Consider the following 16,456-nt stretch of genomic DNA (forward strand, 5'->3'; position numbering starts at 1 on the left):
ACCAGTCTGCCACCTATCATATCCTGGGAGTGTGGTACTCCTAACACCAGTTGGCTGGCATTGCCCACAGCCCTGTGCCCAGGCTGACAGGACACCACAGAGTGTAACTCAGGGGCTCAACGTGAGTATCTGTTGCTGACGTCTGATCTTTTTTTTTAGCCTGTCGCATTCTTGTCTTGGCGTGGTGTCAGGATTGGTTAACCGGGTCACGATAGGAACATTCTTGAAGAGGCCAAGCGGCTAGCTCGACGCTCAACCCCACACGGATGGAAAGTGTGCTCGGGGTGGCCCGACTTGGATTCAAACTCGGGAGCCTTTGCTCCGGAGCCACTGCGCCACCAACCAGTTCTGAAAGATCAGGTGCTGCCTTCCACCAGCCTGAAAGCGGGCAAAATTGGCAGCACAGGAGGTCAGAGGGTACACGGGAACCTTACTACAATCCGCAGCCTTCCTTCATCAACAGCACAGCAGTCCTGGGCGCTGGTGTTACTCTTTCCGAGTAGGTGCTAATGCCCTTCCCTTCCCCAGATTTGTCACAAATGCAGCAGACGTTTCCTGGGGAATGTATCTTGTCAGGACCAGTCATGTTTACCTTTGCTTTAGCAGCAGATTCCCCCAAACCTGAGGGAACCTTTTGATAGTAATTTGATGTCTTTGCACAGTATGGCTTCTGCTAAACGACAATTTTCATATCACATACAGTACATCAGTGATAATAAACCTGATTGCTTATGTTGATGAACTAAAGGTAGATATAACAGGAACCAGTCTCCCTTCTGTGGACTCTGTTTATGCTTCCTGCAGCCAGCATAACTAAAAACCCCAGCCACCCCTGACATTCTCTCCTCTCCCCCTCTGATCGAGTAGAAGATACAGAAGTCCATCAGATCTGTTACCAGACATTTGAACAGATCTCTTGTACAGTAAGTTGAACCCTTGGGCTCACAGTCTTCCATGTTATAATCTTGCACTCCATTGTTTACCTGCTCTGCACATTTGACACTTCATTCTGCATTGGTATTGTTTGAACATGTTCTAGATCGGATCGGTATGAACCGTACGCAAGACGACCTTCCCACTGGATCTCAGTGCAGGTGACAATAATGTACCAATACTGCAACACACAAGATGCTGGAGGAACCCCCCCAGGCCAGGCAGCATCTAGGAAAAGTCTTTTGTTTAATCAGAGGGAACAAGGTTCACTGCTGGCTCTGCATCTGCTGCTGATGGAATTTTTTTAAACTGCAGATGCTGGAAATCTGGAATAAAACATGAAATGCTTGAACTACTCAGCAGGACAGGAAACATCTGTAGAGTGAGAAACAGTTAAGGCTTCAGGTCTGGGTCACTTCATCAGTTCCTGGAATGTACTTCCAAGGGCAGCGGAGGAAGCAGGTACGATAGTGACATTCCAAGCTTTTAGATGTAGGGAATGGAGGAATTGAATAAAGCACGGCAGCACCTCTACTTCCTCAGGAGTCTGTGAAGATTTGGCATGACATCTAAAACTTGCCTAACTTCTATAGATGTGCAATGGAGGGTATGTCAGCTTCATAGTCTGCCATGGAAACACCACTGAGCCTGATTGCAAAACCCTACAAAGAGTTGTGGAAGGGTAAAGCCCTCCCCACCATTAATACAGAGTGTTGTCACTGGAAAGCATTAAGCTCCCCCAGCACCCAGGACACGTTCTCTTTTCGTTCCTACCATCAGGAAGAAGATACAGGAGCCTCAGGACTTACACCACCAGGTTCAGGAACCCCCTGCCCCCCAGCCATCAGGGATTATCAGGAACCAAACAGGATAACTTCACTTGCCCCATCATTGAAACGTTCCCACAACCTATGGACCCACCTCCAAGAAATCCTTATCTCACATTTTCAATATTTATTGCTTATTTATTTATTGTTATTTTTCTTTTTATATTTGCACAGTTTGTTGTCTTGCACATGGGGTGAATGTCTAAGCTGGTGAGGTTTTTCATTGAATCTGTTATAGTTATTAATATAGATTTGAGCATGTCCACAGGAAAATGAACGTCAGATGCACGTTGATAATGAATTTACTTTGATGATCAGAATCTGGTTTATTGTGAAATTAGTTGTTTTACAGCAGTAGGACAGTGCAACAGATAAAAGTTAGTCAGAAATATACAAGTAGGTAAATGGTGCAAAAAGGAGAAAACACTGAGGTGGCCTTCGTAGCTCATGGGGCCATTCAGAAATCTGATGTGGTGGGGTAACCTTCAGGCTCCTGTACCCCTCTTCTGATGGCAGTAATGTGAAGATGGCCTGTCCTGGATGGTGAGGGTCATTACTGTGGATGCTGCCTTCATGAGGCATTGCCTTGAGAAAATACTCTTGATGGTGGGGAGGCTAATGCGCTGAAGGAGCTGACTGAGTCTTCCATCCTGTGCATTGGAACCTCCATACCAGTCAGAATGTTCTCCATGCTACATCTGTAGAAATCTTTTAGAGTCTTTGGAGATATACCACATCTCCTTAAACTTCTAATGAAGTATTGGCACTGGATTGTCTTCTTCCCAACTGCATCAATACGTTGGGCCCAAGATGTTGGGCCCTCTGAGATAACCCTCTAAGGTATGACAGAAGGGATGAGTTGTATTTGATATCATGGTCAGCACAGCCATTGTGGGCTGAAGGGCCGGTTCCCATGCTGTACTGTTTTATGTAACCTAACCTGTTCCTTGAATCATAAACATTTAATACTTTTGTGGGGTAGAGGCCCTCCATTAAGAATATTTGTTCATTAGAAGAGTTCATATCTTGCAGCTGAGCAGCAAAACTTGTTATGCTCTCTATATCAGCCAGGCCCTCTGTAAATACAAGTGTTGCCAAGGACCTCCGTGTCAACCCTTTCTGAAGGGCTTGCTGCAGGCCCTGTGACATAATACAACGCAAATGCTTTGGGCAGGTCTGGCAGAAACCATTGTAAACACCAGGCATTTTTCATGTGGATCTTATTGGCAATTATGTGGATGTTAAAGAATCTGCAAGCTTTAACACTGCAGTTAAACCATCTGATTGGGATAAATTAATCCTCTGTATTTGATAAAAGTCTCCTTTACTATAATGGGAAATGGGTCAGCAAAATGTAGACACGAGATTTTGCAGATGCTGTTAACCTTGAGCACCACACAGAATGCTGGAAGTACTCAGCAAGCCAAGCAGCATCTATGAAGAGGAATAGATCCATATTTCGGGCCGACACTCTTCATCGTCAGTGCTCTTGTAAGGTGAGGGCCTGCCATTAAGAAGCTTTCATCATCATCATGGCGGATCAGATCCTGGACTCAACCTAAATATCTGATATATTAGATATCTGATGGATAGGGGAATCAAGGGATATGGGGACAAGGCAGGGACTGGGTATTGATAGTGAATGATCAGCCATGATCTCAGAATGGCGGTGCAGACTCAAGGGGCCGAATGGTCTACTTCTGCATCTATTGTCTATAAACATTTACAACAGCTTTCAGAGGTGATTAACAAGTAAAAACAGACCCATCTTGATGTGAGGGAGCTGGAGAGGCAGAGAAGTTGAAGGAAGAGGCATACCATAACTTAATGCAAAGACATAGTCACCAACGTCAGAACAGATTACTGTTATGTTTTGTAACTACAAAACATTACATTAATTCAAAGGAAATACGGAAGTCCGGGAGTTTTAACTTTAAGCGAGGCACACATGTATCACGAGATAGCGCAATGACATAACACATCATGTATGTTTATATATAACCCGTAGTTGTTTAAACAAACAAGAATGCTTAATCAAATAATATATGTACAAGATTACTCAAATATTACTGAAATATTAAATATACAATGTTCCTCCCTGCTTAGCTATAACTTCCAACTCAATACAGAATCCATCCCTACTATATAGAACAACTACTATATCCAGACATCCACAGCATAGTAAATTTTAAATTCTCCCATTGCAAGATTTAATCGCTGTGGAGAATTTCTTGCTCTTGTGGGACAATGTCTTTCCTGTTAACTAATAAATGTACAAGATTACTCAAAAATTGAAATATTAAAAGCACAAAGTGCCCTGGAGATCAAAACTGAAGATGCACAGACACCCATAGTTTAAGGGTTGGGGGAAGTTGCAGAGCATATCATGTGGGGTCGGTGGTGAACAGAGATAAGCTACTGGAACTGCTATTTATTGACTGTCGTCAATTCCAGCTAGTGAAATGGAGACCATATAAACCTTCATTGAAAACTTTCATTGGGTTTTTCAAGTACAAACACTGGTTCATGTTAATGCCACACTATATTGTTAAAGTAGTTATTAGGATCCTGCACAGAGTTTCTGCTCACTTGGATTACCTGACAGCAGCCTCAGATGCTCTAGTGCATTAAGGGCAGTTTATTGATATTTCTAGATGAGTCTGCCGAGGTTCATTCTGTGCTTCTTCACAAGTTAAGTACCAAATGTTAGAAAGTGAAGCAGGAGTCAGCCAATCTAACATGCTTTCAGTGTTTCTGTTAGTTTGGTGCCAATTTCCCCTCACCAGCCCTCTCTGGTAGAGAGATACCACTCAGAAACAGGCCCTTTAGCCCAGTAAATCTCTGGTAATCAAGAGGCAACCGCTGTTCCACGAATGACAGCATATCCTCCCCACATTCCCAATGTCAGCATATCCTCCCCACATTCCCAATGACAACATATCCTCCCCACATTCCCACTGACAGCATATCCTCCCCACATTCCCAATGTCAGCATATCCTCCCCACATTCCCAATGTCAGCATATCCTCCCCACATTCCCACTGACAGCATATCCTCCCCACATTCCCAATGTCAGCATATCCTCCCCACATTCCCAATGACAACATATCCTCCCCACATTCCCAATGACAACATATCCTCCCCACATTCCCAATGTCAGCATATCCTCCCCACATTCCCACTGACAGCATATCCTCCCCACATTCCCAATGACAACATATCCTCCCCACATTCCCACTGACAGCATATCCTCCCCACATTCCCAATGTCAGCATATCCTCCCCACATTCCCAATGTCAGCATATCCTCCCCACATTCCCAATGACAACATATCCTCCCCACATTCCCAATGTCAGCATATCCTCCCCACATTCCCACTGACAGCATATCCTCCCCACATTCCCACTGACAGCATATCCTCCCCACATTCCCACTGACAGCATATCCTCCCCACATTCCCAATGTCAGCATATCCTCCCCACATTCCCAATGTCAGCATATCCTCCCCACATTCCCAATGACAACATATCCTCCCCACATTCCCAATGTCAGCATATCCTCCCCACATTCCCAATGTCAGCATATCCTCCCCACATTCCCAATGACAACATATCCTCCCCACATTCCCACTGACATATCCTCCCCACATTCCCAATGACAGCATATCCTCCCCACATTCCCAATGTCAGCATATCCTCCCCACATTCCCAATGACAACATATCCTCCCCACATTCCCAATGTCAGCATATCCTCCCCACATTCCCAATGTCAGCATATCCTCCCCACATTCCCAATGTCAGCATATCCTCCCCACATTCCCACTGACAGCATATCCTCCCCACATTCCCAATGACAGCATATCCTCCCCACATTCCCAATGACAGCATATCCTCCCCACATTCCCAATGACAGCATATCCTCCCCACATTCCCACTGACAGCATATCCTCCCCACATTCCCACTGACAGCATATCCTCCCCACATTCCCAATGACAACATATCCTCCCCACATTCCCAATGACAACATATCCTCCCCACATTCCCAATGACAGCATATCCTCCCCACATTCCCAATGACAACATATCCTCCCCACATTCCCAATGACAACATATCCTCCCCACATTCCCAATGACAACATATCCTCCCCACATTCCCAATGACAACATATCCTCCCCACATTCCCAATATCAGCATATCCTCCCCACATTCCCAATGACAGCATATCCTCCCCACATTCCCAATGACAGCATATCCTCCCCACATTCCCAGTCAGCATATCCTCCCCACATTCCCAATGACAGCATATCCTCCCCACATTCCCAGTCAGCATATCCTCCCCACATTCCCAGTCAGCATATCCTCCCCACATTCCCAATGACAACATATCCTCCCCACATTCCCACTGACATATCCTCCCCACATTCCCAATGTCAGTATATCCTCCCCACATTCCCACTGACAGCATATCCTCCCCACATTCCCAATAACAGCATATCCTCCCCACATTCCCAATGTCAGCATATCCTCCCCACATTCCCAATAACAGCATATCCTCCCCACATTCCCAATGTCAGCATATCCTCCCCACATTCCCAATGTCAGCATATCCTCCCCACATTCCCAATGTCAGTATATCCTCCCCACATTCCCAATGTCAGCATATCCTCCCCACATTCCCAATGTCAGTATATCCTCCCCACATTCCCAATGTCAGCATATCCTCCCCACATTCCCAATGACAACATATCCTCCCCACATTCCCAATGTCAGCATATCCTCCCCACATTCCCAATGACAACATATCCTCCCCACATTCCCAATGACAGTATATCCCCTCTCCCCATGTTCCCAATGACAGCATATCCTCTCCACGTTCCTAATGACAGTATATCCTCCTCACATTCCCAATGTCAGCATATTCTCCCTTTCCACATTCCCAAAGTCAGCATATTCTCCCTCTCCATGTTCCCAATGACAGCATATCCTCTCTCCCCACATTCCCAGTGACAGTAGATCCTCCCCACATTCACAATGTCAGCATATCCTTCCCGAATTCCCAATGTCAGCATATAACAATTACAGCACGGAAACAGGCCATCTTGGCCCTTCTAGTCTGTGCCGAACGCTTACTCTCACCTAGTCCCACAGACCTGCACTCAGCCCATCACCCTCCATTCCTTTCCTGTCCACATACCTATCTAACTTCGCTTTAAATGACAATACTGAACCTGCCTCTACTGGAAGCTCATTCCACACAGCTCTCTGAGTAAAAATCCTCCCCACATTCCCATCAACTTGCCCCAGGTCCTACCCCTCTGCTCTACAGTAGGGCAATTCACAATAGCTAATGAACCCACCAAACTTTGGGATTTACGAGGAAATGCAGATGGACCCCAGGATCCCGTGGTCAGGAAGCAGAAATTCTAGTAAATGCACCCGACCCTGTTTTTTAATATTTTTTCAAAATACATTGATCTGCCTTGAATATACTCAATAAGTGGGCTAGCACAAAGCAAGTAGGATATCCTTTGCCCAGACACTGACACAGTTTATCTTAGAGTGACAGATGTTTTCTGATGATTTAGTGAACCTGCAGCTTACCTCTGAAAATTCTCTTTCACCAGGTTTGTGTCCATGTATGCAAATTCAGTCTCCAGAAAGCTCATCAGAGGCACTAGCAACTAAAGTGATTTAAAAAAAAGTATTTTTATGCTACAATCAAGAGAAAATCTGCAGATGCTGCAAATCTTAGCAACACGCTCAAAGTGCTGGAGGAACTCAACGGGCCAGGCAACATCTATGGCCTGAAACAGCAACTGTACTTTTTTCATAGATGCTGCCTGGCCTGCTGAGTTCCTCCAGCTGTCTGTGTGTGTTGTTTTTATGCCACATTTGGAATTGAAATAGATCTGCTTTAATTACACAAACACGGAGAAGGTAGGGTAGGATCAATCTGCCACATACCCAAGTCTTGGTCACATGTCTTTGTCCTCCATAATCTGCAGTACCTTTTACTAATTTGCGTATCAATTAGAAAAATTCTCAAAGTTCTTCCTACTTATAAAACCTGATCTCCTCCATTGGTATCACTAACAAGTGATGTACAAGAGCAGAAATGAACAAAAGCGATGCCTACTCAACCATGAAGTGGAAAAAGAGCTCCCCAGCCTAATGTCACTTCCCAGCACCATCCTGCAGGTCACAGACTTCGCAGTCCACACCCAGCTACTGTTTAAATACAGTGAGGTTTTCTACCATTCCAGACAGGGAGTCCCGACCATCCATGCACCCTCTCCTCCCTCAATGAAAGCCTTTTTCCTCAGCTTGCCTCGAATCCTTACGAATGCCTGCTGATTTTTAATTCTTCAGCTAAAGGAAAAGTGTTCTTCCTGTCTGAATCTAGGCTCCTCACAATTTTATACACCCCAAATGAAGTCTTGTCTCAGGTGAAATGTAAACAAAGTGCTGGAAGTAAGCTCTCTGTTTCCTCAGCCATTCAGCTGGGTTTCAGAGTGATCCCCACCCCAGCTATCTGTTCCTGTTATTCTCCCCACACTCCCCTCAACCTTTGAAAGTGCATAGAGGGTGCAGTGTCTCTGATGGTCATTCTGGCCCAGATGACACACTGTCTGGACATTTGTTAATAAAAAAAAATGTGACTCTGGAAACAAATGTTGATCAAAACTTTACCAAAGACAAGAAGGGAACTGACCTTGCCTTTTCCAACAAAAACAACCAAGCTTATCCAATCTTTTCTCACAGCAACTAGTTTCCATTCCTGATGCGATCCTCATAAATCTCAATGGCAGTCCACCCAGTGCTCTCCCACTGCCTGTCATGTGGTTACCAGAACTGCACACAATGCTCCGTCTAGCATTGTACGCAGTCCATGAAGGAAATCTCTGTCTTGGCTAATAAAAGAAAGAGTCTTTCATGGCTTTTGAACCTTTGCGTTCTTTCTCCTCCTTGGGCAGGGTGATTCCCTTTCACTGTGAATGAAGGGAGGGTGGTGAGATGTTGCCGATGCTGAGGTGGCTGGTTAGACCAACGTGGCAGGAAGTGGTGAACTGGCTGGTGGACAGGTAGTGATATGTTGGGGTAGTTTTGTTGCTTTTGAAGATCTGTGGATAAACACCCCCCTCCGCTTCTTCCTCCACAGGATAATTTTCTCCCTGGTTTCACTTTCCCCAAATGAACCTCGAGGTTTCTGGATTAAATTTCATTTGCCATATTTCTGCGTAAACAACCAGCCAAACAAAATGTTCTTCAAATCAGAAGTTCCCCTTTTGTCAGCCCATACCCATTTTGGAATTGGAGTTAAGGATGAGATTACAGAGTAGCTGGAGGCACGTGACAAGATAGGTCAAAGCCAGCATGGTTTCCTGAAAGCAAAACCCACTGTAATTCTTTGAGGAAATTACAAGCAGGGTAGACAAAGGCGATGCAGTAGTTGTGTACTTGGATTTTCAGAAGGTCTTTGACAAGGTGCCACACATAAGGCTGCTTAGCAAGGTAGGAGCCCAAGGAATTACAGGGAAGTTACTAGCATGGGGGGAGCTTTGGCTGGTTGGCAGAAAACAGAGAGTGGGAATAAAGGGAACCTATTCTGGCTGGCTGCCCATTACCACTGGAGTTCCACAGGGGTCGATGTTGGGACTGCTGCTTTTTATGATGTATGTCAATGATTTAGACTATGGTATTAATGGATTTGTGGCTAAATTTGCCGACGATACAAAGATAGGTGGAGGAGCGGATAGTGCTGAGGAAACAGAGAGACTTGGATAGTTTAGGGGAATAGGCAAAGAAGTGGCAAGTGAAATACAATGTTGGAAAGTGTATGGTCATGCACTTTGGTGAAAGAAATAAATGGGCAGACTATTATTTAGATGGAGAAAGAATTGAAAAGGTTAACCTGCAGGTTGAGTTGGTTGTAAAGAAGGCAAATGCAATGTTGGCATTCATTTCTAGAGGTATAGACTATAAGAGCAGGGATGTGATGTTGAGGCTCTATAAGGCACTTGTGAAACCACACTTGGAGGATTGTGTGCAGTTTTGGGCTCCCTATTTTAGAAAGGATAAATTTGGACATCGGAGAGGGTTCAGAGAAGAATCACAAGAATGATTCCAGGAATGAAAGGGTTACTGTATGAGAAATGTTTGGCAGTTCTTGGGCTGTATTCCCTGGAGTTCAGGAGAATGATGGGGGATCTCATAGAAACATTCCAAATGTTAAAAGGCCTGAACAGATTAGATATGGCAAAGTTATTTCCCATGGTAGGGGAGTCCAGGACAAGAGGGCACAACTTCAGGATTGAAGGACATCCATTTAGAACAGAGATGTGGAGAAATTACTTTAGCCAGAGGGTGGTAAATCTGTGGAATTTGTTGCCACGAGCGGCTGTGGAGGCCAAGTCATTGGGTGCATTTAAGGCAGAGATAGATAGGTTCTTGATTAGCCAGGGCACCAAAGGGTATAGGATGAAAGCAGGGGAGTGGGGATGACTGAAAGAATTGGATCAGCCCATGATTGAATGGTGGAGCAGACTTGATGGGCCAAATGGCCTAATTCTGCTCCTATATCTTATGGACTTATCCACGTCCTTTATCATGTCTGTGGTATTTAGTTCACAATCAAAAGATGAGGGACTAGGTCCCAAGCTCTGTGGGACCGTCTGGAACGCTCTCCACTGTTACAGCACACCCATGTCACACCGACCTGTGCTTCCTGGTATTGAGCAGATTTTGGAGATAATGTGCTGCTGTTCTTTGGATCCCATGGGGTTTTACTGTTCTTGATCAGCCTATCATCTGGGACCCAATCAGTAGACCTACTGCTACAAATGCACCATCTCATCAACCCTCCTTGTTATTTCAATAAAAAATTCAGTGAAGTTCCTCCAATATGAGTTTGCCTTCCAAAACATCCATGTTGCCTGTCTTCCCTATGGTTGGTGTAGCTCCCACTGCCTATTAAATGCTCCTAATGGAGTGTGCCTCAAATAGTCTCTGACAACCAGGTCCAGCTCCTGGCCCTCACATACTGTATAGCTTAGCTACTAAACTCAGCAGAACTGTTCCTACTTACAGCAGAAATGGCAAAGGTGGGTTACCAGTGCCTTAAAACCAGTCACTTTGGGCAGATGGGATTGTCAGCCATGGTTGGCAGTCGGAGAAGGAAATCTCTGATCTTAAACCTCCACTGCCCTGCGTCTACACCCACTCATGGTGAAGGCTTTGGAAGTAAGCCCTGAGGGAGAGATCGAGAGCTGGAGTCCCTAGGGCAGTCCTACATTGAGTTCAAAGCTGACTGGCAACTCCTGCGACACTGCTGGTACCAAACTGTATCGGTCTCTGTCGTTTCTTTGGGTTCATAAGATGCATGGAGAGGGGGAGCTTGCTACATGGGCAACAGCTTGCTCTCCAAATCGTACTGTCCTGGCTATCTAGACAGCTAGGATGCAACATCCACGGTCAACTCTGACCTATGCAGGCTCATTCATTGTCTTGCATCTTTCCAAATGAAGATTAATTCCATGTTCAAAAGTGAATCTGATCATTTGCCCACCCTAGATGATAAATTCACATTAGTCTATCCTTTCTGTTTTTAAATAGCCCTCCAAGCTTCCTCTGTCGCTTCTAGGGCCTGGGAAGACCGAAAGGAAGCTGAATTAGTATTCTGAAAATGGAGAAAACCTTCCCTTGACTCTCTTTTGGTTCCCTCTAATCTGTCACCAGTTCTTTCTCCCTGCACCTCACATCCACCTCCCCTCTTCCCATTCCCTCTCCATCCACCCTTCCTCCCTCCTTATCTTCTGAATAAGTGGATTTGAATTGGTTATTTTGTGCTAACTAAATAATCCAACCCAGTTTAACTGAATCACTAAACCAGCCCAACTTATCACTGGGCAAACAGGAAATACAACAATTGAGGAATCTGTGTTCACCCATCTCCCAGGCTGGTATTGAGAGAGGGTGAGGGGCAGGAATAATATTCCAGGGTAGATTTTCCTTACTAGTCTTGGAGTTACCTCATTTGTGATAAGCATTAGTGAATTCACTGATCCTTTCCTTCTCACAACAATAAAGCCAGAGGTTAATGAGATCCTTTGTTCCTTGGCCAAAGGATTGAGGTAGTGATCTGGTTTTGTGTTATAATGAAGGATAATGACAACCCCGTTAAACTAGCTATATGTTCTGCTGGGTGCAGATCCGCCATTCATACAGTTAACAGATTTGCTTTATTTTTATGTGGCAAGGCTAAAATTGTACCAACACGTAACTCAAGGATGTGATTAGATTTAGAAAGTCTATACCCACGACCTGAACAAAGTTTTAACAGACTATATTTTATTCATATTTCCCCTTCATACTTCAAATGTTCCAGAATCAGGATAATCCCCATCCCTCCTTGGCACCTGACTCAGTGGCCATACTTCCCGTGTGTGTCAAGGGAACAAGCAGGCGCGAGTCAGCTCTGCCCCTTAATGGCAGGCCTTTGTGATCTGTGCTGTTCTTACCATAGACCTTCCTTGCAACTTTTTGCAGTCCTCACCACATGAAAATGTACTTTCCACCAGAAATACCAGAATACACATAATGCATTTCTTAACTTTATAACACAACGAAGAGAAGAAAGATTTGGATTCCTTCTATGATAGAACCAGTCTTCAGCCACACCTTATGGAGAAGTGCTGAAAGAATAGATATTTGGATGGCCGTGGAACTAGAAAACATCCTAGTTGTGGTCCTGAACACCTGCATCCCAGAATTCTCTGAACATCTGGCCAGCCTACACTTGCTACACGTATAGTACTGGGGTGCACCCAACAACGTAGAGAATTGCCTGGTGTGTCTTGTTGACAAAAAGCAGAGCAAACCCCATCCCACAAGGTCTCCATAGTCAGCAACGTGATGAAAATAGTGAGGTCCCACTGACTCACTGATGACCAGTGTAGCACTCTGCTCCTGGTCCCACTGACTCACTGATGACCAGTGTAGCACTCTGCTCCTGGTCCCACTGACTCACTGATGACCAGTGTAGCACTCTGCTCCTGGTCCCACTGACTCACTGATGACCAGTGTAGCACTCTGCCCCTGGTCCCACTGACTCACTGATGACCAGTGTAGCACTCTGCTCCTGGTCCCACTGACTCACTGATGACCAGTGTAGCACTCTGCTCCTGGTCCCACTGACTCACTGATGACCAGTGTAGCACTCTGCTCCTGGTCCCACTGAGTCACTGATGACCAGTGTAGCACTCTGCTCCTGGTCCCACTGACTCACCGATGACCAGTGTAGCACTCTGCTCCTGGTCACACTGACTCACTGATGACCAGTGTAGCACTCTGCTCCTGGTCCCACTGACTCACTGATGACCAGTGTAGCACTCTGCTCCTGGTCCCACTGACTCACTGATGACCAGTGTAGCACTCTGCTCCTGGTCCCACTGACTCACTGATGACCAGTGTAGCACTCTGCTCCTGGCACCACTGACTCACTGATGACCAGTGTAGCACTCTGCTCCTGGTCCCACTGACTCACTGATGACCAGTGTAGCACTCTGCTCCTGGTCCCACTGACTCACTGATGACCAGTGTAGCACTCTGCTCCTGGTCCCACTGACTCACTGATGACCAGTGTAGCACTCTGCTCCTGGTCCCACTGACTCACTGATGACCAGTGTAGCACTCTGCTCCTGGTCCCACTGACTCACTGATGACCAGTGTAGCACTCTGCTCCTGGTCCCACTGACTCACTGATGACCAGTGTAGCACTCTGCTCCTGGTCCCACTGACTCACTGATGACCAGTGTAGCACTCTGCTCCTGGTCCCACTGACTCACTGATGACCAGTGTAGCACTCTGCTCCTGGTCCCACTGACTCACTGATGACCAGTGTAGCACTCTGCTCCTGGTCCCACTGACTCACTGATGACCAGTGTAGCACTCTGCTCCTGGTCCCACTGACTCACTGATGACCAGTGTAGCACTCTGCTCCTGGTCCCACTGACTCACTGATGACCAGTGTAGCACTCTGCTCCTGGTCCCACTGACTCACTGATGACCAGTGTAGCACTCTGCCCCTGGTCCCACTGACTCACTGATGACCAGTGTAGCACTCTGCTCCTGGTCCCACTGACTCACTGATGACCAGTGTAGCACTCTGCTCCTGGTCCCACTGACTCACTGATGACCAGTGTAGCACTCTGCTCCTGGTCCCACTGACTCACTGATGACCAGTGTAGCACTCTGCTCCTGGTCCCACTGACTCACTGATGACCAGTGTAGCACTCTGCTCCTGGTCCCACTGACTCACTGATGACCAGTGTAGCACTCTGCTCCTGGTCCCACTGACTCACTGATGACCAGTGTAGCACTCTGCCCCTGGTCCCACTGACTCACTGATGACCAGTGTAGCACTCTGCTCCTGGTCCCACTGAGTCACTGATGACCAGTGTAGCACTCTGCTCCTGGTCCCACTGACTCACTGATGACCAGTGTAGCACTCTGCTCCTGGTCACACTGACTCACTGATGACCAGTGTAGCACTCTGCTCCTGGTCCCACTGACTCACTGATGACCAGTGTAGCACTCTGCTCCTGGTCCCACCTACTCACTGATGACCAGTGTAGCACTCTGCTCCTGGTCCCACCGACTCACTGATGACCAGTGTAGCACTCTGCTCCTGGTCCCACTGACTCACTGATGACCAGTGTAGCACTCTGCCCCTGGGTCCCACTGACTCACTGATGACCAGTGTAGCACTCTGCTCCTGGTCCCACCGACTCACTGATGACCAGTGTAGCACTCTGCTCCTGGTCCCACTGACTCACTGATGACCAGTGTAGCACTCTGCTCCTGGTCCCACCGACTCACTGATGACCAGTGTAGCACTCTGCTCCTGGTCCCACTGACTCACTGATGACCAGTGTAGCACTCTGCTCCTGGTCCCACCGACTCACTGATGACCAGTGTAGCACTCTGCTCCTGGTCCCACCGACTCACTGATCACCAGTGTAGCACTCTGCTCCTGGTCCCACTGACTCACTGATGACCAGTGTAGCACTCTGCTCCTGGCACCACTGACTCACTGATGACCAGTGTAGCACTCTGCTCCTGGTCCCACTGACTCACTGATGACCAGTGTAGCACTCTACTCCTGGTCCCACCGACTCACTGATCACCAGTGTAGCACTCTGCTCCTGGTCCCACCGACTCACTGATGACCAGTGTAGCACTCTGCTCCTGGTCCCACTGACTCACTGATGACCAGTGTAGCACTCTGCTCCTGGCACCACTGACTCACTGATGACCAGTGTAGCACTCTGCTCCTGGTCCCACCGACTCACTGATGACCAGTGTAGCACTCTGCCCCTGGGTCCCACTGACTCACTGATGACCAGTGTAGCACTCTGCTCCTGGTCCCACTGACTCACTGATGACCAGTGTAGCACTCTGCTCCTGGGTCCCACTGACTCACTGATGACCAGTGTAGCACTCTGCTCCTGGTCCCACTGACTCACTGATGACCAGTGTAGCACTCTGCTCCTGGCACCACTGACTCACTGATGACCAGTGTAGCACTCTGCTCCTGGGTCCCACTGACTCACTGATGACCAGTGTAGCACTCTGCTCCTGGTCCCACTGACTCACTGATGACCAGTGTAGCACTCTGCCCCTGGTCCCACTGACTCACTGATGACCAGTGTAGCACTCTGCTCCTGGTCCCACTGACTCACTGATGACCAGTGTAGCACTCTGCTCCTGGTCCCACTGACTCACTGATGACCAGTGTAGCACTCTGCTCCTGGTCCCACTGACTCACTGATGACCAGTGTAGCTCTCTGCTCCTGGTCCCACTGACTCACTGATGACCAGTGTAGCACTGTGCTCCCGGTCCCACTGACTCACTGATGACCAGTGTAGCACTCTGCTCCTGGTCCCACCGACTCACTGATGACCAGTGTAGCACTCTGCTCCTGGTCCCACTGACTCACTGATGACCAGTGTAGCACTCTGCTCCTGGCACCACTGACTCACTGATCACCAGTGTAGCACTGTGCTCCTGGTCCCACTGACTCACTGATGACCAGTGTAGCACTCTGCTCCTGGTCCCACTGACTCACTGATCACCAGTGTAGCACTCTGCTCCTGGCACCACTGACTCACTGATGACCAGTGTAGCACTCTGCTCCTGGCACCACTGACTCACTGATGACCAGTGTAGCACTCTGCTCCTGGTCCCACTGACTCACTGATGACCAGTGTAGCACTCTGCTCCTGGTCCCACTGACTCACTGATGACCAGTGTAGCACTCTGCTCCTGGTCCCACTGACTCACTGATGACCAGTGTAGCTCTCTGCTCCTGGTCCCACTGACTCACTGATGACCAGTGTAGCACTCTGCTCCTGGTCCCACTGACTCACTGATGACCAGTGTAGCTCTCTGCTCCTGGTCCCACTGACTCACTGATGACCAGTGTAGCACTCTGCCCCTGGTCCCACTGACTCACTGATGACCAGTGTAGCACTCTGCTCCTGGTCCCACTGACTCACTGATGACCAGTGTAGCACTCTGCTCCTGGTCCCACTGACTCACTGATGACCAGTGTAGCTCTCTGCTCCTGGTCCCACTGACTCACTGATGACCAGTGTAGCACTGTGCTCCCTGTCCCACTGACTCACTGATGACCA

The 16,456-nt window shown here is 47.5% G+C and overlaps 1 protein-coding gene across 1 annotated transcript in view; it reads right to left on the minus strand.

The window, feature by feature from the left end:
• The window catches only part of unc13d (unc-13 homolog D (C. elegans)), a 141,121-nt gene that overhangs the window by 23,104 nt on the left and 101,561 nt on the right, over positions 1–16,456 (minus strand). Inside the window, exon 22 of the mRNA XM_059949030.1 lies at positions 7,364–7,443. Coding sequence (XP_059805013.1) covers positions 7,364–7,443 — 80 coding nt within the window. The remainder of the gene's footprint in view (positions 1–7,363; positions 7,444–16,456) is intronic.

Source organism: Hypanus sabinus, chromosome 23 (genome assembly GCF_030144855.1).
Source record: "Hypanus sabinus isolate sHypSab1 chromosome 23, sHypSab1.hap1, whole genome shotgun sequence".
In the NCBI taxonomy this organism is placed as follows: domain Eukaryota; kingdom Metazoa; phylum Chordata; class Chondrichthyes; order Myliobatiformes; family Dasyatidae; genus Hypanus; species Hypanus sabinus.